At 50.8% G+C, this 24,804-nt stretch overlaps 1 protein-coding gene across 3 annotated transcripts in view; it reads left to right on the top strand.

The window, feature by feature from the left end:
* PREX1 (phosphatidylinositol-3,4,5-trisphosphate dependent Rac exchange factor 1) overlaps nucleotides 1-24,804 on the top strand; it is a 201,073-nt gene that overhangs the window by 80,149 nt on the left and 96,120 nt on the right. For all 3 annotated transcript variants that reach the window (XM_039479551.2, XM_003932694.4, XM_074406635.1), the window contains exons 3-5: nucleotides 2,128-2,250; nucleotides 12,602-12,706; nucleotides 20,529-20,630. In XM_039479551.2, the coding sequence (XP_039335485.2) occupies nucleotides 2,128-2,250; nucleotides 12,602-12,706; nucleotides 20,529-20,630 (330 nt within the window). The remainder of the gene's footprint in view (nucleotides 1-2,127; nucleotides 2,251-12,601; nucleotides 12,707-20,528; nucleotides 20,631-24,804) is intronic.

Raw genomic sequence — 24,804 nt, 5'->3', positions numbered from 1 at the left:
GTGAGGCAGCTGTGCTTGGTGGACGTCAGCAGGAATCAGCCCCGGGCCCCGCTTTACAACACAAGACTTTCTCTCCGTGCTCAGTATGACACTGCCCACCCCTCCGCCCCACCGCCCCTGCATCTGGGCTCCTGGTGTCAGGCCCTCTGGCTTGGAGCCAGTGGAAAATCCCCTTCCGAGTGCCCCTGGGAGCCTGGCACCTCCAGTCCTCCTCCTGGCAGCCCTGGCCCCCACCCCCGCCTTGGGCATCCAGTGTCCAGGCAGGGCTGATGAGTAATTGGGTCCAGTTTGGCCTTGGCCGTGGGTTCTGGGGAGTTTGAGGAGGAGATCAATAGGCCTTCTGTGTGCAGGGCTCAGCCCCAGCCTGGCTCTCCAGGCCTGGCTTTCTGTGTGACCTCACTCTGTGAGCCGCCTTTCAGGCTTTGGGGCTCGGAGGGTCCTGGCATCCAAGGTGCCCGGTATTTACAGCACACAAAGGACTCGGTCATGGAAAACATCCCCCAAACGCCCTGGCGAATGTGGACGGTGGCCTTGCATGTTGACAACTCTACACTTAATTATTTGCATAAGAAAGCTGAGTCGTAGAGATGTCAAGGAGTTGCTGAAGGTCTCTGCAAGGCTGGTCCTGGAGGTGGGGCGTGTGTGTGTGTGTGTGTGTGTGTGTGTGTGTGTGTGTGTGTGTTCACGCACTGGGATTTAAACCCTATGCATGCATCCATTTATTCACTCATTCAGCAAATATTACTGAGCACCTACTGTTTATTCCACCTATTTATTGCACTATTTATTATAGTTTTAAAATTCTTTATTATAATTTTAAACTGCAATTTATTACAGTTTTTAAAAATTACCTTTTTTTAATGAGGTAGAAGTCTCATACAGTAAAGCATGCAGATCCTTAGTGCTGAGTGCAGTGTCTTGGCTACATACGAATGCACCAGTGTAACCATGACCCACATGAAGGCAGAGAACATTTCCCGACCTCAGCTGTCTCCTCTGTGCCCACCTCCGTCAGTCCTCCCTCCCTAAGGGTAATCCCTGGAACCTGGGACCGCTGATTGTCCTTTGCTGCCCCCATCTCGCCCCGCCTGTGGAATTTGCCTGTGGTGTTGTGTATAGCTGTGGTTCATTCTTTTTCATTGCTGTGTGGTGTTTCATTGTGTGAATATAACACAATTAACTTATCCATTCTCCCGTGGATGGATATTTGGGTTATTTCCAATTTTTGGTTGTTACAACTATTCTTAAAAAAATTCAATCATCAAAGACTCAGAGAGGCAAAGGAATGATAATAATTGCTTATTGCAGGGGCTGTCCTGTACATTGCAGGAAGGGTAAACAGCGTCCCTGGCCTCTATCTTTGAAACACCCCTTTTCCTCCCAATTTGTGACAACCAAAAAATGTCCCTTGACCTTGCTGCACATCCCGTGTGTGTTTGTGTGTGTGTGTGTGTGTGTGTGTGTGTGTGTGTGTGGCAGGGGTGGTAGGTAAAATTGCTCCTAGTTGGGAACAACTGATCAGAAGTTAAATTCTAAAGTGTAGGATTGCTGGGTCAAACTGTAGTGGTATTTTACACTTTTAGATTGATGTGGGGAAACAGGGATCTCCTAGATCGTTTGTGAGAGTTTAGGCAGCGTATGTCCAACCTCCTTCCTTATTGCGTTTGCTTCTACTGCATTGTTTTAGTGGGTGCATGAAAATATACTTGCCATTTCCAGCCTCCGTCCTGCGGCTGGACGCAGCAGTTATGTTGCATACTGAATGTGGAGCTGCTTGTTAGATGCTGACCTTGGGAATATTATTTTATCTGAGCCTTAGTTCTTCCTCTGTAAATTGGGGATAATACTGGTTTCTATCTCACGGATTTACAGTGGCGATTAGAGTCCATAACTGCCTATAAAGTTCTTAACACAGGATTAGTCACTAATCCTGATGATAGTAAACGAATGTTGGTAATATCTTTGTTAATATGATGATTTTTATTAGTGGGAAGCCAGTTCTGGCGTTTGAGAGCTCTTCTCTGACTGCCGTCTTCTCCGCACCAGGGTTTGTGTGTTGTTAATGCTTGGCTTTGCTCTCTCTCAGTGCTGTGGCTCACGCTCTCCGCTGGCCTCTTTTCCTCACAGACCCTGTTCTCGAACATCGAAGACATCCTGGAAGTTCATAAGGATTTCTTGGCCGCCTTAGAGTACTGTTTACACCCAGAGCCACAGTCTCAGCATGAACTTGGGAACGTTTTCTTGAAATTCGTGAGTACCATGCCACTGCCCCTGGTGGACTCTAGCTTTTGAGAAGTGGGCTTCTCACTGGGTCCCTGCCTCACCCCTTTTACCAGCTTTCTCTGTAGGCCTGTCTGGGAGATGGGGTGGCAGGGTGGATAGGTGGGCCCAGTCTTCTTCCCTGGAACTGTGGAAAGTGGGTCAGGCCCAGCAGACTGTGGGCATTTTTAGTGACCCCCCTTTCCCTCAGTTTCACATGGAGGGTGGCCCCTCGCTAATTGCCTGTGTCCTGGGGTCCTGTGACCTCCTGGCCTAGTGGGGACCTTCTGCCACAGTGACTGTCAGAGGTAGCTAATGGCTAGGAAGATGGACTTGGCGTCAGACAGACCTGGGTTTGAGTCCAGGCTCAGGCAGCCACTGGCCAGTGAGGGTGTCTAATCCTTGGGTGTCCCGTTGGGCTGTTGGTCAGAGAGGCTGATGCTTGTTGCAATAGCCTCTCTCTTTTTGCAGGATTACGAATGCATTTGGAATTGTAGGTGGTAGGCTGGAAGAAGGAAGGCAACTGCTTTTCCATACCCTCTTCTTCTGTACTACCTGGGACCCCCTCACAGGTGGAAGAACCCATGTAGCCTCATGGGCAGGAGATGTGAGCCAAATTCCTTTGCCGCTCTGAGCCTCTGTTTCTTCCTGTGATTGAGAAGTAGGGACAATTCTGCGTACCTCCTTGGGAAGACTCAGAGGTAAAGAAATAGAATAGAGAGCAGAGAGCAGCACTTCTCAGCTGGGGTAGTTCTGGCCCCCAGGGGACGCTGGACAATATCCAGACACATTTTTGGTTGTACCAGCTCTGGGGTGCTACTGGTTTCTAGTAGGTAGAGGCCAGGGCTGCCACCAAACATCCTGTAATGCACAGGACAGCCCCGGCAACAGAGAATCATCTGACCTCAAGTGTCAGTGGTGCCAAGGGGGAGGAACTTTGTATCCGTACTCGGTCGCCCTTAACTCTCATCATCAGCATCAGCATCACTCACTCACTTCTCCAAGGGATCACCTCGGAGTGGCCAGAGCCTAAGATGATGGAGCTGTGTGGCTCTGCCCTCAGAGGGCAGTGGGGGGCAAGTCTCATGTATGATCAGGCGTGCAGAGTACCCCAGGCTGCAGTCCTTCAGCCAGGGGTCAGCCACCCTCTATGTGAAAGTGAGGGCAAGGAAAGCTCCTGGCCAGGCTGCTCAGCGACTCATGAACTGTAGTCCTCTCAGCAAGTTGATTGATCTTGTCTGTGCGTCAGTATCCTTACCCATAAATGGGGTATAAATCCATGATATTGAGGGGATTAAGTGAGATAATACAAGGAGCCTGCTCACTGCAGCTCCTGGCGCACAGTAAGTGCTCAGTAAATGTTGACATTATCTTCCTATTCATGTAGCAGACGCTCCTCCATGTTTGAAGTTGGACAAATAAAAGTGCATCGGGGCGCAGGTGGGCTGGGTGCTAGCGGGATCACTGAGCAGAGGAGGGACGCTGTCCACTTTGGGTTGCAGGGGCCCTTTGGATGCCGTGAGGGGGAGTAGTACGGAGGGAGAGCTGGAAGCAGGGAGGTAATCTAAGAGGTTACCCCGCCTCGGACCAGCATGGTAGCAGTGGAGGTGGTGAGAAGGGGCACGTGGCCACAGTGGTTCAGTAAAGGTGTTTGAATAGGAAAATGAAAAGAATGGGCGGGACAGTCTTCTCTTCAGGTTCAGAGGATTCAGGGAGTGCTTGTTTCTCTGGAGCCAACAGCCAGCATTCAGATCTCTGTTCTACTGCTCGCCAGCCCAGCGACCTGGGGCAAGTCCTTTCACCTCTCAGGGCCTCAGTCTCCAACTCTGTAAAATGGGGGTAATGACAATAACTGACGCAGGGGGCTGTCAGGAGGATGAATGGCCTGGCCCAGCAGCGAGCTAATGCTGTGTGAGTGTCAGCTGTGGCTGTTACTCCGGCCTGCTTCCTGGAGTGGGTGGCCGTGGGGCTGGCTGTGAAGTCGAGCTTCAGTGGGATTGTCTATACTTAGTGAAAGTGGGAGAAAGGGTCTTCAAGGTACATTGTCCTGTTTGCCAAAAGCCCTGTCCCCTGCCCCCTCGGTCTTTTGACTTCTCTGCCTGAGTTCCAGAGGCTGTAGGGAAGTGGGTTTAATTTGCTTGTCAGCAAGGGGCCCTGGACCCTGAGGACACAGCAGGGCTATTCTCACCTCTCTCTGCAGGATTGCTGACTTGCTCAGAGATGCAGCGGAGGACTGGGGGTCTAGGGTCGGGAGTTTAGTGTGCGTGAAGCCATCTCTTTTCCGTGCCCTCTCTTCTGCTACCTGGGACCCTCCTCATGTAGCCTCATCAAACTAGGCCCCTGGTGAAGGCTGCACTTAGTATCAGAGTCATGACCTGTGGACTCTGGGTGGACGTTGAGGCGTTTGTGGGAAGTTGTTCTGGGCTGGGGCCTTCTTGGCATCCTTCCTTGGGCCTGGGAGATTAAGCCTTCTAGAGCCCAGCTGCCCAACTTTGCATCTTAGCTCTGCTGCTTCCTTGCTCTGTGATCCTGGAAGAATGACTTACCTCTCTGTGCCTCAGTTTTCTCATCTGTAAAGTGGGTATCACAAGACTCACCTTCTAGGGTGGTTGAGAGAATGAATGAGATTAGTAGTGCCTGGCATGTAATAAGTGCTCAGGAATTGTTTCTCACTTGAGTTGTGTGCACGTCTGTTCACGTGATCCAGTGCTTTCTGGCACCTCCCAGGCTGCTCTAGAGCGTGACTCTGTGCAGGGTCCCCAGGCCTGTGCCCCATTCCAGGCGGTGTATCACCAGCCCCCTGCACCTCAGTGGATTTCCTGTCCTTCCAGCCTTACAAAGCTGCTGTGATGCCCGGATGCATGGATGGATGTTGGAGGCTTTGACAGAGATGAAGTATTTTGGAGATTGGTTCTCCCCTGAGCTGTCAGAGAGACCTGCTGCAAACATGAATCAGGTCTCTTCAGCCCCACTCCTGGGACCCTCCAAAGGTTCCTGCCTCACTGGAATAAAATCCCCACACCCCGCCAGGCCCTGCCCATTCCTTGGAACTCACTTCCCCAGCTCCGGCCACATTGGTCTACTCGCTGTTCTAGAATAGGCCGAGCGCATCCCTGCTCCAGGCCGCTTCCTCTGCTGGAGCAGTTCCCTCAGACATCCCTGCGGCCCTCTCCCTCCTTGCCTTGAAAGCTTGTCGGAAATGCCACCCCCGCCTCTAGGCCTTCCTGTTTAACATGCGCGCTCCTGCCCCTCCACGCCCTCCCGCCAAACGGAGCGGTCTGCATCGCCCTTTGACATGTCGGATCTTGTGCGCCTTTTTGTTTATTCTCTGTCTCTCCCTAGAATATAAACAACATGAGGACAGGGACTCTGTCGTGCTCATTGCTCTGTCTCTGCATCATAAATAGTTCAGTCTCTTCCCCGGGCATGGTGGTGCACGCCTGTAGTTCTAGGTACTCGGGAGGCTGAGGTGGGAGGATCACTTGAGCCCAGGAGGTAGAGGCTGCAGTGAGTGGAGATCATGCCACTGTACTCCACCCTGGGTGACAGGGTGAGACATTGTCTTAAAACAAACAAAACAAAACAAAATAACGAAACATAAAAAAAAAAAAAAAAAAAAAAAAAGATCACTTGCCCTCTGGACATGCAAGCAAACGGAGAGAAAGGTTCAGCTCAAGGTCACTACTGTGCCAGCTGCAGAAGTGGCTTAGACCTTCCGAAGGGCTGAGCCAGTGTTTTTCATTTCATCTGCTCACACGTTAAGTTTGTAATTTTTGCTATATCTGAGTATCCTTTGTATTGTTATTTGTTTAATGCTTTAAAATTGATTCACTTAACAAAACTTGAATAAACTTATTTAAAAAGGGAAATTTGCATCATCATTGAAAATAGAAAATGAATGCTGTAAATGGAAGGTCATTGTCAAAATAAATGCAGTAGAAACCAAAGGGTGTTAACGCATTCTATCTAGAAACTCTGAACTACTTGAGCCTCTGAGCCTGAGGCTGGTTACATCACACCGGCTCAGGCCTTCCTTGGGCTAACTGGAACCATTGAAAAAGGAGCCAGTGTTCTCACTGTGTCATCCAGTGGTTTTTAATTTAAAATAATCTTTTTGATTAAAAATTAAAATCATTACTCCTCTTCCTGCCTGCTCACAAAGGATAGGCTGAGTCAGTCCATCTCAGGAGTTTTAAAGGCCACCTCTCTGTCGGTTGGGTTTCTGGAAGCTGGCCATTTGCACGCAGGTGGCTTCTGGGAAGCAGCTAAAGGAGAGGCTGCGGAGGCTCCACCCCAGCCCCTGATGGTCCCATCTGGAAGGAACTCTGGAGCTGGGATAGCTCGTAAGAGTGCGCACAACTGCAGCAAGTGGGCGAGGCCTTTGCACTGTCATTGCCCAGTTACTGGGGGTGAGCTGTCCCCATGAGCAGGTGTATGAACTCAGACAGGCGGCCCCCCTAGGCTGAAGGCAGTTCTAGGGGAGGGCCTCAGCTGAGGGCCATCGTCAGCCAGCACTCCCAGTGCCTGGGGTAAGGGGTACCTCTGCCCTCTGTGACAGGCATTTGAGGAGTGCACATGGCACCCACTGCAGCCCCAAAGGAAAGGGTGTCGGGTCCACTCTCCCTCCCAGGCTTGTTTACTGCATTTACTCCCCGCCTGGAAACGTTTCCCCACGGCCATGGTGGCATCTGGGCTGGTGCGATGCTAATGGGGAACAGAGCGCTGCAGACAGCCTCTCCAGGAGAGGAAGGGGCCCTGGTCCACAGTCCAGCCCGCTAGTGCCACCTGACTGAACAGATTGGGGAAGAGTGGCTCACCCCCTTTCCTCAAAACCCAACCACTAACTACTGAGTTTATCATAATCTAGCACTGAGTGAACATTTTCTTTGTGCTGGATCCTGTTCTCTGGGCCTTACAGATATGCATTCATCAAAACTTCACAACAGTCTTTAAAGGTGGTTACTATTATTGTACCCATTTTACAGATGAGGAAACCAAGGCACAGAGATTAAGTTACAGTGCAAGCTTACAGAGCTAGGAAGCATCAGAGCCGGCATTTGAGCTGACACATTCAGGTTGTAGAGCCTGTGCTTTTCACTGTCTTATGTGATAAGGTCTCCTGAAATACACATGAAGCATCTCCTGTGTGCCAGGCACTGCACTAGACACTGGGGATGCTGCAGTAAATAAGACAGACTTGCTCCCTGCTGCCATGTGGCCCATAGGTGGGAGAAACGGAGGATGATTTAACAGATGAGGTCATTTCAGATGCCACTGTGGGTTATGAAGAACGTAAAATGCAGATGTGGTAAAGAGTGACTCTGCCTGAGGTTGCTTTCAATCAGGAGGTCAGGGCCAGGGCTGCTAGAGTTAGCAAATGAAAACAAAAGATACCCAGGGAAATTTGAATTTCAGGTAAACGTCAAGTAACTTTTAGTGGAAGCATGCCTTATGCAATATTTGAGACATATTTATACTAAAAAATTATTTATGCATCTGCAGTGAGCTTTCACCTGAGCGTCCTGGGTTTTATTTTATATCTGGCAACCCGAGGGTGGGACGGCCTCTCCGAGGGGCTGAAATGGCGTGATCTTGGGGAGGGTGATCTGGACTGAGGGGAGAAAGGGCAGAGGCCCTGAGCTGGGAGCAAGCTTAGCTTGTTCGAGGGAAGAAGGGAGACCAGGTGGCTACAGCAGAGTGAGCGATGGAGAGAGTTTGAGCATGTCATAGCAGGGGCAGGGAAGAGCCTAGAGGGCTTTGCGTGCCAAGGTGAGGACCATGAACCTTATTCTGAGTCAGTGGAAGCCATCGCCGGTTTTCAGCACAGGAGTGGTGTGGTCTGAGTTATGTTTTAACTTCCCTCTCCTCGAAGCTGTGTGGATGGGGAAATGAGTTGGGGAGACTTTTGAAAAATCGAAACCTGACTCTCCTGCTTGCCTCCGCACGGGAGGAGATGTCTGCTTGGGCCAGCTCCTTCCCTCTCATGGGTCTCAATCTTGCTGGCTGTGAAATGAGTGCTTTGGAGCTGATGGTCTCTGTGGAGCCACCGTCACCTGGGTATTGTGGATAACAGCTGCCACGTCTCGCAATCCTTGAACCCTTTCTGGAGGGGAGATGCCTTCCCCTGGCTCTCTCCAGCTGGCAACTGTCCCTGTCTCTCCCTTCTTACCCTAAACCCACAGCCACATGTTCCGCACCCACCACGTCTGTGTCTGCACAACGATTTGTCTGTTTTTCTCTGGCAAAGCAATCAAAGCCCCATGTGGGGCCCCTAGGAGGAAATGGAACACTTGGACTCTGAGCTGTCAGGAGGAACGTTTCTGTATTTGCAGGGTCTCAGGCCTGAGATGCAGCTGGGGTCACGCTGGATGCAAGGGAACAGGAGGGATTGAACTGGGCATGGTGCTGCAGAGGGGATGTTGTCATTTGCTAAATTTAACTTCTCCCAGCCTCAAGCCTTGGGTCCCTGCCCTTCCCACAGGCTGAAGGAGAGGATGACTGTGTCAGAGAAGGGGCTCAGGGGATGAGGAATGACAAACCTGTGGTGAGCTTGTTACTTACCCCGTCTCCTGCACCCATGGCAGACATTGCTAATCAATCACAGCATTCTGTCTCTGGGCTTCCTGGGGGGCCCCAGAATCCTCCTCACCAGTGTTCCAGCTGGCACTACCCAGTGACTGGGGTAGGCATGTGGGAAGAAACAAGATTCGTCCCTGCTTTCTGGTCCAATCCCTTCTCTCCATCTCTGTGGAGACGGACAGAGAGACCCACCCTGTCACCTCACTAAGATTGGGTCCATGTATTTCATTTTCTCCCTTGCAGAGTGTTCGTGTATCAAAACTGTCTTCCCTATATGTGACAGAAACACCAGTTCAGATAGGCTTAAGCAAATAAAGGACTTTACTGATGCGTGTCAGTGAAATTGTTCAGGAGTGTAGGTTGGCTTCAGGCGTAGCTAGATCCAGGACTCCATACGATGATTTCAGGGCCAGGTCTTTTTCCGACCACAGGCTCTGCTTTCATCTGTGCAGTGCTAGTTTCACTCTAGGAGAATGGGAGGGGTTCGTGGGGCGCATGCCTCAGATGGTGGCAGGGGTTCAACAGGAGCTCAAAAACAGCTTCTCTTCCCGGTGATTCCAGCACGAGTCCTTGTGGGCTCTCGAGGCCCAGCTTGGGTCACATGGCCGCTGTTACTAGGATAGAGAACTCTGATTGGTTTGGCCTGGGTCATGTGCTCACTTCTGGTCCCTGGGGTGGGGTGGGACCAGCCCGTGAAGAAGCACGGAGCTGGTCTGAGGGGCTTCTAGCCTCTCTTGGCTCCTCCTGTTTTCTTGCTTTTCGTTCATGAAATAGTCATGTTTTCTTGCTTTCATTCATCACATAGTCAACGATACCTGCTCTCTGCCGGTGGCTGCTGTCTCCACTGACACCACAGGCAGTGACCTCAACAGATGCAAACGCTGTCCCCGTGGACCTCACACTCCAGGGAGACTCGGGAGAAGGACAGTGCACAAATGAGAAGTAAAACATCTTGGAGTCAGGGCCCATTGTAATTTTCAAAATCTGCCTGGCCCCCTCCCAATGCTTTCCCCAAACCCGCAAGGCTACCTGCTGCCTTCCTCCTGACTCTGCCTGTCTTTTTTTATTTTTATTTTTTTTTTGCTATTAAAACCTTTCCACCTACTGCCTTACCCTGTAACAGACCAGTTCAATGAAAAAGTTAATGAATTTTCTGAAATAATCATGCTGGTGATAATAGCAGCAACATTAATAAACAATAATAATTCTAGTTAATATTTAGTGAGCGCATACTATGCACCGTTGGAAGCACTTAATATAAATTCACCTGCTAATCCTTACAATGTCATTATGGTAATGATGCCATTGTTGTCTGTACTTTATAGATGAGAGTACAGAGGCCAAGAAGTGTTAGTTGTCTTGACCAAGAGCTGGTGACCAGGAGACTTGGGCTATGGACCTAGATGGTCTGGCTGCAGAATCCCTCCTTGGCACTTACAAGGTTGTTGCTGATAGTGGTTGGTGAGAGGGGTCATGGGGGCTTTTCATGTCTCATCTCAGCATAGTATTCATGGTGGGGTTGGCCCAGGGAAAGGCCAGGCTCTTAGCTGCAGAGGGACATTCTTTTAGGCCCTTACAGGAGGTTGAGACTACCTAATGCCATTCATGTGCCTGCATTCAGGGGCTGGCCCACCTGCTACAGCCCTGCAAGCCTTCTCTGTAGGAGCAGGTTCCCAGACACAGGCCAGTTCCTGTCACCTACAGCAAGAAAGGTGTTCTCTTTCTTCCTCTTCCTCTTCCCTGCAGCCTGCATCACGACAGCCTGCTAGTCGAAACCCTGGTTCCAGATGTGTCCAGCGGCCCCCACTCACAAGGTTTTACCTGTGGCTGGATGATCGCCTGTAGCCCAGACTTCTCCTCACCCAGATCCTTTAGCCTTGATGGTCCCTTAGGCTCATTTTAGACAAGTGGAAATAGCAAAAGGTCTGCTTGGGCAGTGAGGGGGTACTGGGGATCCCCTCTTTTCCTTCCTTACAGTATGTGTGTGTTGGTGTCTCAGTGGGACTACAGATATTTGATGAGTAAGTTGTGGTTGTGACTCAGTGCATGTGTCCATATGCATGCTGATATTGGTGATGGTGTTTGGAGCATGTAGCTTGTGTGGTGTAATGCTTGAGATTATTGGGTGGTTTCTTAGAGTATGCATCAAGATTGTTTGTCTTGTGGTATGTGTGTGTGTATGGGTGTGCACTTCGGGTAATTGTAACATGGGTTGTCTGATATTTTCCCCCATTGATCTATGTTTGTTGATTATGTTTATGTTTGTAGTTAATACTTGTAGGGTACTTTGAAGTATTGTATGGTGCTTACCGTGTGCCAGACACCGTTCTACTCATTTTACACATATTATTATTTAATCTTCCTAAGTGTTGGAGGTCAGTTATGACGTCGATTTTGCAGTCGGGGAAACCAAGGCATAGGGAGGTGAAGCGCTTGCCCAAGGTCACCCTCGACTTAGGGAGTGTGGAACTGGGTTTCTGGAGTCTCTCTGTGCCCTTCAGTATTCTTTTGCAGTGCCCCTTGGATGCAGTTTAGTCTGGATTTGTGGCTTGAGATTAGTACCCTGGGTATTTGCCTCCCACTCCCATCCCTACCCTGTGACATGACCTTGAGCTGACATTGTCACTGGGGTTAGGGGAGTTTGAGTCCTGGTTCTGCCACTGCACTAGCGGTGAGACCTTGGGCAAGCCAGTTTTCCTTGTTTTTTTTTGTCATGGGTATGTGAGTCTTTTACAGTAGTTACTGTGTAAGGCTGTCATGGGGAGGGGGTGAGTGAGTTCACCTGCATTCCAGGAGAGCAGTGTGCAGCCTGTGCAGTGTGCTGGGTATGCACTCTGTGTTAGCCATCAGCACTGACTGTGAAGACATTTTGTAGCTCTAGGTGTCTGCTCAGACGATGCACACATAGCCCCCAGAGTGAGCTGGGGTGGGCTGGAGATGCCTGTTAATTCTAAACGCATCCTCCCTTCTCTTTGGTTTCCTATTTCCTGCAGCCTCCCATCGGAAAGCCATCTGGGGGCTTGTTTAGAAACAAGATGAGCTGCTTGCTTTGTGGACCCACCTCTTCCTTCCTTATCTTGTTTGGGTCTCTTGCACACCCCCACCCCTAGCCCAGGGTTGAGGCCTTGCAGCCCTTCCTCCTCCAGTGGCCTTACCCACAGCATCCTTATTTAGGGTTTGGTGGGTTCTGTGAACCATTTGGAACCAAGAATGCTCAGTTAAGAGCTTCCTGCTAAGAACGCTCCTGTCTCTTCCAGTTCTGAAAACCCCAACTGGTGGTTCTGGATCTGGTGACCCGTAGGCGACCTTTAGGTTGAGTCCATCTTTGGGCTCAGGAGTGTCTGGAGGTCAGCAGAGCTAGCCCCCGGCCATAACAACTCTGACTTAGGGACTTTTCTTAACTCTACCTTACGGATGAGTAAACCGAGGCACAGGGAAGTCAGGTAACCTGCCTAGGTTCACAGGAAATATAGAGCCATGGTGCAGGCCCAGGCCACTCTTCTTGAGTCTGTGCTTTTGACCCCCAGGCCATGCTGCTTCCTGAAAGGTTATTCAAGTTCCTGGGTGCAGTCGTGGGGCAGGAGTAGAGTCTGGGAGGCTGGTAGTGAGAGGAGCCACTTTACTCGAGATGCCTCCTGCTGTAGCCTCTCCTGGTTTGGGGTAGTCCTTTCCCCCTAGCCTGCCAGCCCAGCAGTCAGCCCATCTCAGGGCACCTGCCTCCTACCATGACCTGCTTCCCACAGATTCTGTCCTTGTCTTGCAGAAGGACAAGTTCTACGTGTATGAGGAGTATTGCAGCAACCATGAGAAGGCCCTGCGGCTGCTGGTGGAGCTGAACAAGATCCCCACCGTGCGTGCCTTCCTTTTGGTAAGTTGACCTGTCAGCCCTGGTGCCCCCTCACACTTGGTCTTGGCCTTGAGAATCTCTGGGCACAAGAGGACTTCCTGCTGCTTGTGGTGCCAAATCCCTTCCTTGGCTGGGGTAATCTCCTCGCTAAAGCAGGGATTGGCAAGCCTTTTCCATAAAAGGCCAGCTAGGGAATATTTTTGGCTCTGATAGCTGAGCAGCTCCAGGATAGAGAGAACTTCCCTTTCCCCATAGTAACAGCAAAAATCCTAGGTCTGATGCTCATTGGCTCAAAACCTTATCCCTGAGCCATTTGCTGTAGATGGAGTAATTGGTGATGGTGTTCTGATTGGTCACTTCTGGAGAAGGAGGGTGGGGTGAGGTCTACCCATGCCACAGAGCCTAAGGGTGGAGTATGGATCCCTGGGGCAGTTGGTTTGCCTTTGTGGGAATGCAGCTAAGTTGGGAATGGATATTGGTCAGGAAAACTGTAGACATCCTTCATGGTCTTCCCTACATTTGTAGAGAGCCTCACTTATGTATCAAATGGATTCTCATTTGTGATCTCCTTGGAGCCTTTTAGACCACTGTCTGTTGTGTATGTGTCAAGATAAATATTTGTCTGCTTTGCAGACATCTCAAAGAACAGTGGTTAAACAAGGTGGACACTTACTTCTCTCTCTTGTTAACAATGTGGGTGTAGACAGTATGGGGCTGGTATAGTGGTTCCAGTGTCAGGGCCCAAGGCCCTAGGATATGGTGCTCGTTCACCTGGTCTCAGATGATCTCTGACCACATCCTAATTCCAGGTGTTGGCAGGTGGCGGGAGGCGGGATGGAGAGCATACCCTTCTTTTTAGGGCGTAACAGGAAGCTGCACACGTCTCCTCCCCTCATATCCCATTAGCCAGCATTCAGTCACATGGCCATGCATACATGCAAGGAAGGCTGGGAAATGTGGACTTTCTTCTGAGCAGCCATTTATTGCTGTGGAAGAATACATTAGGGGACCCTGCATAGTCTTTGTCACAGGTGATTTTGGTGACTTCAGAATACTAAGTGACTTTCTAGGGGTCCATCCTTGAAAAGTGGTTGCGCTTCTCCTGGGTTTCAGTCCCAGTCCTTCACCTCTGAATCCCCTCTCATTCAGCCGTAGACATCTCTCTGTCCCCATACCATTTATTTTCCCAACAGCGCATACCGCATTCAGCACATAAAAGTAGAAGAATTAACTGACACAGCAACGGAGGGTGACGCACATTTCCAGAGTGCTAAACTACAAAATAATATTCCTCATTGCACTTCTCCTTCACACACAGTCTCCAACAAAGCACTCCCAGCACTTCCATTCCAAATGTGTGTTTCCTTCACAAGTGAGTTCACGTTGCTTGGCCTGGCTCCAGGGAACATCTCAGGAAGGGCAAAGTGGCGGACTGATTTAGTGATTTCCATCTTTGTCCCAAGTGAATTAAGCTTTCAGGACTGTGGCTTTTCATAGCTGATATCTGCATCTTCACATTTCTGTGTTTGCACTTATATTCGTAAAATAGTCTGGGCAGAATGTAAAGATGAAGTCATGTTAGTGCCAGACCCCACACAGGCAGGAATGGCCTCATGTCTGCATTGACCTGTTGGTTTGCAGACAGCACCCCCCTGTGACAGTTCCTCCTGCCAGGCGCTGGGCTCCCTGGCCGAGAGTCCCACCCTCTGAGGGTGTTCTCTCAGGTTCAGCTGGGTCCTGGGAAGCAGGAAGATGCAGGAAGGTGTGTGCAGGGAGTGGGAAGGGAAGGGCTGACTTTCCTTCCTTCCTTCCTCTCTCAAGCAGTCTTCCTGGTGGGTCAAACTGCCCTATTCCTAGCAGCAGCTGGGTGGGCTGGGCTGGGCAGGGGAGGATGTGTGGGGTGCCAGCACATGTGCCATCTGTCTCCCTCCTTGCTGGCATCTCCCAGCTTTTGGCCACCTGCAGAAGAGCTGTCGTGAGTCTGTTATGGGACATGAAGGCTTTGGGAACAGACAGAATCTGGCTCTCCATCCATGTTGTGCTGGGCATCAGCTGAGTGATGGAGCAGTGATTTTATGTTTCTCTGCCTCAGTTTTCTTGTCTGTGAAATAGGGACGATTTATTCATTTACTCTTCCAACGACTTCTTAGTAAGCACCCGCCATATGGTAGGGATCATTTTTAGTCCTAAAGATCCGACAGTGAGCAAGGCAAGAGAAGTCCCTGTTCTCATAGAGGCCATTCTGGTTGGGAAACGTCAATGCTGATGTGATATGAAGTTCTCTGGAGGATGTACAGTCAGGATGAGGGGATGTTTTGAGGGAGTTAGGGTGGCAGTTGTTATTTTAGATTGGTCTTTGGGAAAACTGCATCTTGGGTGACATGTAAACAGAGGTGTGGATGAAGTGGAGGAGCACGAGAGAGGGGAGGGGGGCGTGTAGCATTTCAGAGAGATAGAGAACCTCTGAGTGTAAAGGCCCTGAGGTAGGAGTGTGTCTGAGGAATTGCAGGGCCAGGGGTGACTACAGTAAAGGCCGTGAGAGGAAAAGCAGGAGGAGATGACGCCAGAGAGATCGAAAGAAGCCAGATAACGAAGGAGCATGTAGTCAGTGGAAAGAGTCTGAAATTTTTTGTTCTGTTTTTTGTTCTTGAGACCGGGTCTTGCTGTGTCGCCCAGGCAGGAGTGCAATGGCATGATTGTGGCCACTGCAGCCTTGACATCTAGGCTCAAGCCATCCTCCCATCTTAGCCTCCTGAGAAGCTGAGACTATAGGCGTGCACTACCATGCCCAGCTAATTAAAAAAATTTTTTGTGGAGACGGGGTCTTGCTATGTTACCCAGGCTGGTCTTGAACTCGTGGGCCAAAGGAATCCTCCTGCTTGGCCTCCCAAAGTGCTAGTAGTACAGGTGTGAGTCATTCTGCCCAGTCTAAGTATCAGATTTTCAAGAAGCTTTTGAATTAAAGTATAGCATCCATGCAGAAATCGCACCCCAGGATGATGAATGCTCACAGACGTCTACAGCATGGAACCACCAAGGCCGAAGAACATTCCTATCACTCCAGAAGCTTCCTTCTTTCCCCTTCCTAGTCATGGCCCCCAGGCTTCCAGAATCCTTCTGCTGACTTCTCTTACTGAAGCTTAGTTTTGCCTATTCTAGCATCGTCTGTGAATGGTATCGTTCAGGATGTGTGTGCGTGGGGCTGCCTTTGCGCAGCACGATGTCCGTGGGATTGCTCTGTGGGATCCCTTCACGTTGGAGCTCAGGGCATTGCTTTAGAGAATCTTTCGTTTTATTCTGAGTGGGATGGAAGCCGTGGGAGGGTTTTGAGCAGAGGCATGACTGGATCTAATTTGCATGGTGAGAGGCCCCCGATATCAGTGTCTGGGTAGAAGTATAGGTCTAGAGAGGGGCTTACGTGCATTTCCTAGGGGACCAGGACAATTGCCATAGACGGGGTTGCTTAAAACAGCAAAATTGATTCTCTCTCAGTTTTGGAGGCCGGAAGTCCGAAATCAAGGAGACAGTGGCTGCTCCCTCCTGGGGCTCCAGGGAAGGATCCTGTCTTTCCTTTGGAAGCTTCCAGCAGCCTCCGGTGCTCCTGGGCTTGTGGCAGCATCACTCCAGCCTCTGCCTCTGTCTTCATGTGGCCTTCTTTTGTGTCTTCCCCCCTCATAAGGACATGAGTCGTTGGACTTCATCTTAACTAATTACCGTATTTCTGTAAAGACCCAATTTCCAAATAAGGTTGCATTCTGAGGTTTTTTTGGGGCCTGGCGTTTTGGGGACCACCGTTCAACCAGCTGCAGGGCTACTGCAGCGTCCAGGCAGGAAGCGATGGTGTCAGAACAGGGTTGCTGGTCGTGGCGGGAGAGGTGGTTGGATTCACATAGAGCTTGAAGGCCTGAGTTGACACAATTGGTGATCAGCCGACTTCGGATATAAATGATCATTGAATTTGGATATAAATGAACGAGAGGCGCCAAATATGACTTTAGGATTTTGGGCCCAAGCAACGGGAAGAATGGAGTTGCATTTTCGCAAGAGGGTGCAGGCCAGGGTAGAAGATGGAAGCACACATTCCCTTTCGGGTGCGTGAGGTTTAAATGCCTGCATTATATCCAGGTGGGGTGATGGGCGGGCAGCAGAGACTCGAGTCTGGAGTTGAGGGAAGGGTGGACTGGAGAGATCAACCTGCGCATTTTCAACGTAAAGAAAGATGGTGTTTAAATCTAAGTTAGGGCCGGGCGCGGTGGCTCACGCCTGGTAATCCCAGCACTTTGGGGGGCCAAGGCAGGCAGATCACCTGAGGTCAGGAGTTCAAGACCAGCCTGGCCAACATGGCGAAACCCTGTCTCTACTCTACTAAAAATACAAAAATTAGCTGGGCATGGTGGCACACGCCTGTAATCCCAGCTACTCAGGAGATGGAGGCAGGAGAATCATATGAACCTTGGAGACGGAGGTTGCAGTGAGCCGAGATCGCACCACTGCCCTCCAGCCTGGGTGACAAAATGAGATTCTGTCCAGGGAAAAAAAAAAAAGCCGAGTCAGGGTGGGATCAGCAGGGGTTGGGGGGCAGGGCGCAGCATGGACAGAAAGGCGGACTCAGGACAGTTTAGGAATGTGCTGCCATTAGGAGGTTGGGAAGACTATGAGGTGGACGCCTCACCTGAATCACTTCTGTAAATGTTGAGCATTTAAGGACTTCTCAGAGGTTCTTTCCATAGTGCCTGAAATGTAATGAGAATAGTGAATGCTAGCTCTGTGTGTGTTTGCCTGCTTTTTTTCTTTTTCTTTCTTTTTTCTTTTCTTTTCTTTTTTTTTTTTTAAAGAAAATAAAGTGAAATAACAATCTAGAGTGTTTGTGGGGAAGTGTTATTGGTGGCTGCTGAAATCTTGTGAAAACTCCTTGATCCTGGGCAAAATGGGCCCTTCTCCCTCTAAGCCCCGGGGGCTTCTAGAAAGCACCTTCCCCACCCCCAGGCTCCCTGCGCTCTGCCCAGACCTGACATCACCAGGGCAGCTTGTGGCGAGCACTGGCTCGTAGGACAAAGACCTGAGTGTGAGCAGCGTGGGGCCTGGCATCTCCCAGCTGCCGAAGCCTCAATCCCCCATCTGTGCTAGGGGTAGACACGGGCGGGGGCCGTTCAGCTCAGCTAGAGCTGTGACCTGGGGTCCCTAGAATCCTGCTTCTCCAGGCAGAGCCTCTTGTGATTCCCGAGAGGCAGCGGAGGTGGCTCTGAGACTTGGGCCAGCTCTTTGTGCCACAGTTTCCCCATGTGTGATGGGGGAGAGTGGTTCATGCTTGCTTCTTTAGGCTTTCAGCATGAACTTTATGTGTATGCGAAGCATGAGGCGGAGTGCCTAGCACGTGGTGGGCACACGGTTTGTGTTCTTATGGTCTGATTTTCACTTGAATATAAGCAGGGAACTTGTCTTGTTGGGCAGCCCCTCAGTGCTTAGAACTGTGCACAGCACACAGGACACAGTGTGTATTTGCTGAATGAAGGAATACATGGTAGGATGGGAATCCCTTTTCCCAAGGGTCTGGATTCATTTCCAGTTTTTCAGGGTGGCATTGAGGAGGAATGGCTGGGTGTGCTGGTGGTTTGTTCCTTCATTAGTCGGTGAGTTCATTCACTTATGCGTGATGGGCACATAGTGAGCCTGAGGGACCCAGGACTGTCAGGGGCATGGCAGGGAAGCACACGGAACTCATGGTTCCTGCCAAACAAGAATAGATTCTTCAGTTGGAGCCCCTCTGAAGGAGAGGACAGTGCCTGGAATGTGACTGAGAGCCACGTGGAACAAATGGCCACCTATGGAGGCTCCAGAAGGAAGAAGTCTTGGGAATTGAGAGCAGGATGAATGGCTGGGCTGGCCTTGGTGCGTGAGTGGGCTTGGGTAAGGGCACACTGGCATCACGGTTTCAATCCCAGACTGTGTCAGCCTGCCCGGCTCTAGGTCTCAGCTCTGTGGCTTACTTTTCTCGGGTGGTCTTGGAGTAAAGACAAAGCCTCTCAAACCCCGGGGGTCTGAGTTCTGAGATGAGAATAATAATAGTTTTCAGTTGATAGGGTGGTTGGTGGCCAGGAGCCCTAGAGGCCTGCTGGACACATGATTAGCTGTTGGTCAGTGTTAGCAGTGGGTGATGGCAGTGTTATTACTATTTTTGTTATTATTGGGGAAGAGAATACACTCCAGACAAGGGGCATGGAATGAGCCGAGAGAGGCAAGGGGGCTGCAGGGTGGAAGTACTGATGTGGAGGGCGCTGAGTTGATTCGTGTGGACAGGAGCCTGGGGGTAAGCCTGGGAGTTAGGGTAATGGTATTTCATTCCTAAGGGAGCTGCACTTTTTAACTCTGCAAGCCGAAACTCTGCTGCCTGTGACAGCACTTGTGTACACTCTCCCCAGGAAAAGAACTAGGACGTCTTCAGTAACAGCTGAAGACGTCCTAGTTCACTTTCCAACCCCTACCTCTCCCTCTACAGAGGGAACCCCCACTGGAATTGGGTGCGTTCCTTTTCCATGCATGTCTTTATATTTGACTACGTACATGCCCTCCATAAACAGTGCCTAGTTTTGTTTTGTTTTTTTTTGGTGGGGGGTGATGGAGTCTCGCTCTGTCACCCAGGCTGGAGTACGGTGGCGCAATCTGGGTTCACTGCAGCCTCTGCCTCCTGGGTTCAAGCGATTCTCCTGCGTCAGCCTCCTGAGTAGCTGGGATTACAGGTGCACACCGCCACGCCTGGCTAATTTTTGTGTTTTTAGTAGAGACGGGGTTTCACCATGTTGGTTAGGCTGGTCTCGAATTTCTGACCTCATGATCTGCCCACCTTGGCCACCCAAAGTGCTGGGATTACAGGTGTGAGCCACCGTGCCCGTCCAACAGCGTCTAGTTTTATGTTCTGTGTCTTTAAAAGATTTCTATAAATGGTTTTATACTCTCCGTATCCTTCTTTCTTTTGCACAAGAGTACATTTTTGGGGTTCACCCCTGTTGCTCCATGTGGCCCTGGTTATCTAATTTTCACTGCTGCATAGCCAGCTACCACTGTATAAATCCGCTGCAAAGAGACTGAAGCAAAAATAGAGATGTTTCCATTCTCAGGTGCCGTTACCCTAAGTTCACCCATGCACTGAGGCCAGCCTAGCCACCCAACCTGCTTGCAGTTCCCAAGACTCCTGAGCTCTTCCTGGAGCCTCCATTGGTGGCCATTTGTTTCACGTGGCTCTCAATCACATTACAGGCACTGTCCTTTCCTTCAGAGGGGCTCCAACTGAAGAACCCATTTTTGTTTGGCAGGAACCATGAGTTCCACATGTTTCCCTGCCATGCCCCTCACAGTCCTGGGTCCCTTGGGCCCGCTATGTGCCCATCATGCGTAAGTGAATGATCTCACCAACTAACTGCCTTGTAAACAAGGCAGTTTTGAGTCTCCTGGTGTGTATATGTGAAAGCTTCTCTAGACTGGGAATTGGCGAATTTTTCTGTAAAAGGCCAGATGGTGAATGAATATTTTAAGTGGTGCCGCTATATGGCCTTTTTTGTAACAACTCAGAACTGCCGTTGTAGCTTGTAGGGGGCCACAGACAGTGTAATGGATGTGGCTGTGTTTCTAATAAAACTTTACCAAAATGGGAAGTAGGCAAGATTTGGCCCACTGGGCTTTGTGCTGGTTGTGGGTGATGTACATTTTCACTTCTCTTAGGGGTTGCGAAATCACTGCCCAAGTGATGATTGTAGCTGTGCTCTGAGAGTGCTTCCCATGCTTGCGGGTGCCCATGTCCCTGTGCTGTCTTTGGTGGGTTTAATGAAGGTCTCCTGTCCCTTTGCAGAGCTGCATGCTTCTGGGAGGCCGGAAGACCACGGACATCCCTTTGGAGGGTTACCTGTTGTCTCCGATCCAGAGGATCTGCAAGTACCCGCTCCTCCTTAAGGTGAGACTTTCCCACATTTGAAGTGACAGAAAACCCACTGGCTTCAGCAGAAAATAAAATTTGTTAGTTCAAGTATCTGAGAAGTCTGGCAGCAGCAGTATCGGCTTTGGGCTGGGCTGGATTTAAACCAGGACCTTGCCTCTTTCTCTCTTGTTCACTCTGCTTTCCACTGTTAAGGCTTATTTTCAGTGTGGCAGCAGGTGGCTGTGGTTCTCCTGGCTTCACAACCTCTCAAGTTTAAGGTCAGTGGGAAAGAGTGACCCTCTCTACAGAGCTGAGGAAAGTCCTGAGATTCATCCTGGCTTTGGCCATCTGCGGCCAGGGGAAGGTCATATGCCAAATGGTTTGAGTCTGAGTCATGTGCTCTGACCCAGACCAATTACATGAAGCCGTTGCATGTAATTGCACCAATCCTCCAATCAGCATAGACCCACACTTTACCTCTGAACCAATCACCTGTGCTTTACCCCTGAACCAGTCGCTATTGCTGTGCTCTGATGAGCTGAGACATGGTCCCACACTCCACTCTGATCCAATGACGGTGAGTAGGGCAGTGTTGTGTTGTGTTGTGACTGGCTGATACCTGTGTCAGGTGCTCCACTCCTGAACCAATCATTCTGAGTAAGGGAATTCTACCTGGCTCAGACTTGGGTCATGTGCTCCAACCTTGAACCAATCACTGGGTCCTACAGGCCATGAGTGAGGACAGATGAACCCCACCTGACCAAATTCTGAGCTGTTTGTGGAAGGCAGGGTGAAGGCAGGCATAGGCACTAGCTGGGCAAATGCAGCCATCCGTACACCTGCTGTTTCCTTCCCTGTTGCCAGCCCTGGCTTTTTCTTGGATGGGCAAAGCAGGGAAGATTTGCTGCTTGTGTGGGGATGGAGAAGGCTAGACTTGATTCTAGGCTTCAGGTTAGCTGCTGGACAAATCCCGAGCCTTGGGGTTGGCTCTCCCACCGTCCACTTCTCTCAGCCCAGGGTGTCAACCCTTGGAAATGGTTGAACAAAATGGCTGTTGGCCAGAGCCTGTCCTGGCTCTGTCCTGAAGGCAGCTGTGTCCCGGGTTCCCTGCGGGGTGGTGGTTAATTTGGCTGGTGGGGTCTCATTCTCACACCTGCGTACAGGGGCCTTTATATTTTCGCTTCATGAACTGGATGGGAAGGGAGAGGGAAAGGGCATGAGGACATTCTTCATCTTGGTTTTCTGCTGGAGAAGGTGGGTGATGCTGGAGTCTCTGAGCTGGGCCAGACCCTGGGGCCATCAGCTCTGCCCATGAACATAGGCCTTTGCTGTGCGCAGCTGTCAGGGTGGACCCGGCTCTCCTGTGCCTCCTCTGCCCCGCTCCTGCTGTTGATCTCTCTCAGCAATCTCGAAAGGAACTTCAGTGCTTGTTCTTACCATGGCTTTGATCCCTAAACAGGTCTTGGAAATGCTGTAGCTCAGGTCTTCACCTGGGTGTGGAAGAAGCTTTGGGTGAAACTTGTAAACTGGTAGCCTGTGGACCAAATCGGGCCTGTACATGTGCTTCGTCTCATCTGTGTGGTGTGTCTTTCAAACTTGAGTTAGTTGCCAGCATCCAGAGGAGGTGTAGTGTAGTGGTTAGACATGGGATTGGCAAAACTGTGGCCTCTGGGCCAAATACAACCCATGGCCTGTTTTTGTATAGCCTATGAGCTAAGAATGGTGTTTACTCTTTTTTTAAAAAGGTTTGTTCAAACAAACAAACAAAACCCAAGAAGAATATGTAGCAGAGTGGATGTGGCCAGCAGGGCCTAAAATATTTACCATCTGGCGCTTTGTAACAAAAATGTGTGTGCCGACCCCTGGGTGAGAGCCCGGCGTTGCAGCCATAAGCAGTCTGCGTTTGAATTTCTCTGTCATTTATGGGCTGTGTGACCTTGGGCAAGTCACTGTACTTCCCTGTGCCTCAGTTTGTCATTGAAGCATAGGCTTCCTGTTAATGGTATTTATGGGGTTGTTATGACGAGTAAGCATGGACTTAGTCCTAACAGCGACTCAACAAGGTAGGCACTGTGATTAGCCCCATTTTGGAGACAGGGCAACTGAGGCACAGAGAAAGGAACACACAGTAGATAAGCAGTAGAACCCCCGTTAGAACCCGGGCACTCTGGTTCGAGAGGACCACCCCTAACCACCCGGCTGTGCTGCCTGTTGAGAAGCGTTTTGGGGAGTTAAACTGTCAGTGCTTGGGCGTCAGCGACGCCGCCCTTCTCAGTTCCCTAAGTGAGGTCTAAGAGGTCGGCGCCCTGTGTTTGTGGCTGGTCTGCTTCTCCTCTGGGTTTCAAAACCTTGAACAGCTGACCCATGGGAAGCAGCCATAGCTCAGAGCTGAACTGAGGTTGAATTTCTAGATCTTTCGTAAGTCCAGGTTCCAGCAGGCACGTGGAGCTGCAGCTTCTGTGACGTGTTAACAGACAGTGGTGCTGGACCTGTGTTTATGGTGGACTCTAAGCTTGACCTGAGGCCCAGGCATTTCTGAGGCCTGTTCCCATCTCCACAGGGGCCAGAATTTGGTCTGGTGGGATTCTGGGGCTCTCGATTCCCAGGAGAACAGAACTGCCCAGCGACCCATGGAGGAAATGGCCTGCAGAAAATGGCAATGGGGTGGCCACGGTTCACTCCCCTGACCAGATGGCTGTTGATACTGCCCACTTGCGCTCTAGCTGTGTTTACTGGGTAGGAGATTGGGGAGGCTTTTTGGGAGAGAGCGAGCCGGGCCTTAGACTCCCGTGGGGCCATGCCTTGCTCCCTGCCTGACAGCACTGCTCAGTGTGCCCGGCCTTTGGCACCCAGAGCAGGAACATTTGCATCAGCAAATGCCCGGACCTGAGGGGAACTCTGCCCCGCCACCTCCGGAGTCCTCCTTTCTGTCACATTTTCCAGTGGATTTTCAAAGATGATCCCTTAAACTTGAAGCAGCTGAGCTCAAACCCCCAGCCCACCCCCGCTGGCCCCTCCAGATTCAGACGCCCTTGCAAGGGTCCCCGCGGCCCTCTGAGCTCCCTTGTTTGAGCTGAACTCCCACTCGGCATGGGCACACAAAGTCAAGGAGCCTGGGTAGGGAGAGGGAAGAGGCGAGAATGAAAGCCTTTTTGGGAACAGCCCCCCAAAGCTGAACTTGAACATTGCCTAAGAATAGCCGGAACAGTCTATCTCGACTCTTCGGCCCAGGCCCGGGATAGACATTTGGCATTTCAGGCTTTGTTGAGTTTTCCATTCACATTGCCAGGGCAATGGTTCAGGTTTAGGGGGATGCCCCTGGTGCACAGCTGGCAGGCGCCTGGTGGGGGACCTGACCGTCACTGATCCTCTCAGTTTTTTCCTGGTGATGCACACATCTGTGTCCCTGCTTGCTCTCCACAGCCGTGAACAGGACAAACCCAGGCTCTCCCGCTTGGAGCTTCCAGTCTTGGGCTGGGCCCCGTGGGGGCTTGGTGTGTGCAGTGGGGGCAGGGACCATCCTGGGGGTGACTGCAGGGGACACATCCTGTCTCGGGCAGCTGCCACCTTTGCCCCCAGCTCTCTGGCCACTTGATCTTGGTCTCCTCATCTGCTGCTTCCTCATCTCCGGGACCTCTGAGGAGAGATGGGCCCTGGGCTTAGTCCTTTGGTCTTTTCTGTATCTAGACTTGTTCCTGTGGTGGCCTCATCCACTCTGTGGCCCTTTGTGAAAACAAAAGATACCCTGGCTGGGTGTGGTGGCTCACGCCTTTAATCCCAGCACTTTGGGAGGCCGAGGCAGGTGGATCATGAGGTCAGGAGTTCTAGACCAGCCTGACCAACATGATGAAACCCCATGTCTACTAATGCAAAAATTAACCGGGCTTGGTGGTGGGCACCTATAATCCCAGCTACTCAGGAGGCTGAGGCAGGAGAATCAATTGAAACCAGGAGATGGAGGTTGCAGTGAGCTGAGACCACACCATTGCACTCCAGCCCGGGCAACAGAGCGAGACTCCATCTCCAAAAAAAAAAAATAAATAAAAAGAAAAGAAAAAGAAAGTATACTCAAGGGTTGTGCAACCATTACCACAATAAATTTAGAACATCTTTGTCACCCACCAAAGAAACACTGGACCCATAAACGCTCACTTCCCAGCTCCCGCCCCCAAAGGCCACTGGTCTACTTTCTGCCTCTGTCAGTTCGCCT

Source organism: Saimiri boliviensis, chromosome 9 (genome assembly GCF_048565385.1).
Source record: "Saimiri boliviensis isolate mSaiBol1 chromosome 9, mSaiBol1.pri, whole genome shotgun sequence".
NCBI classification, from domain to species: Eukaryota; Metazoa; Chordata; class Mammalia; order Primates; family Cebidae; genus Saimiri; species Saimiri boliviensis.
This window is presented reverse-complemented; position numbering and strand designations above follow the sequence as displayed.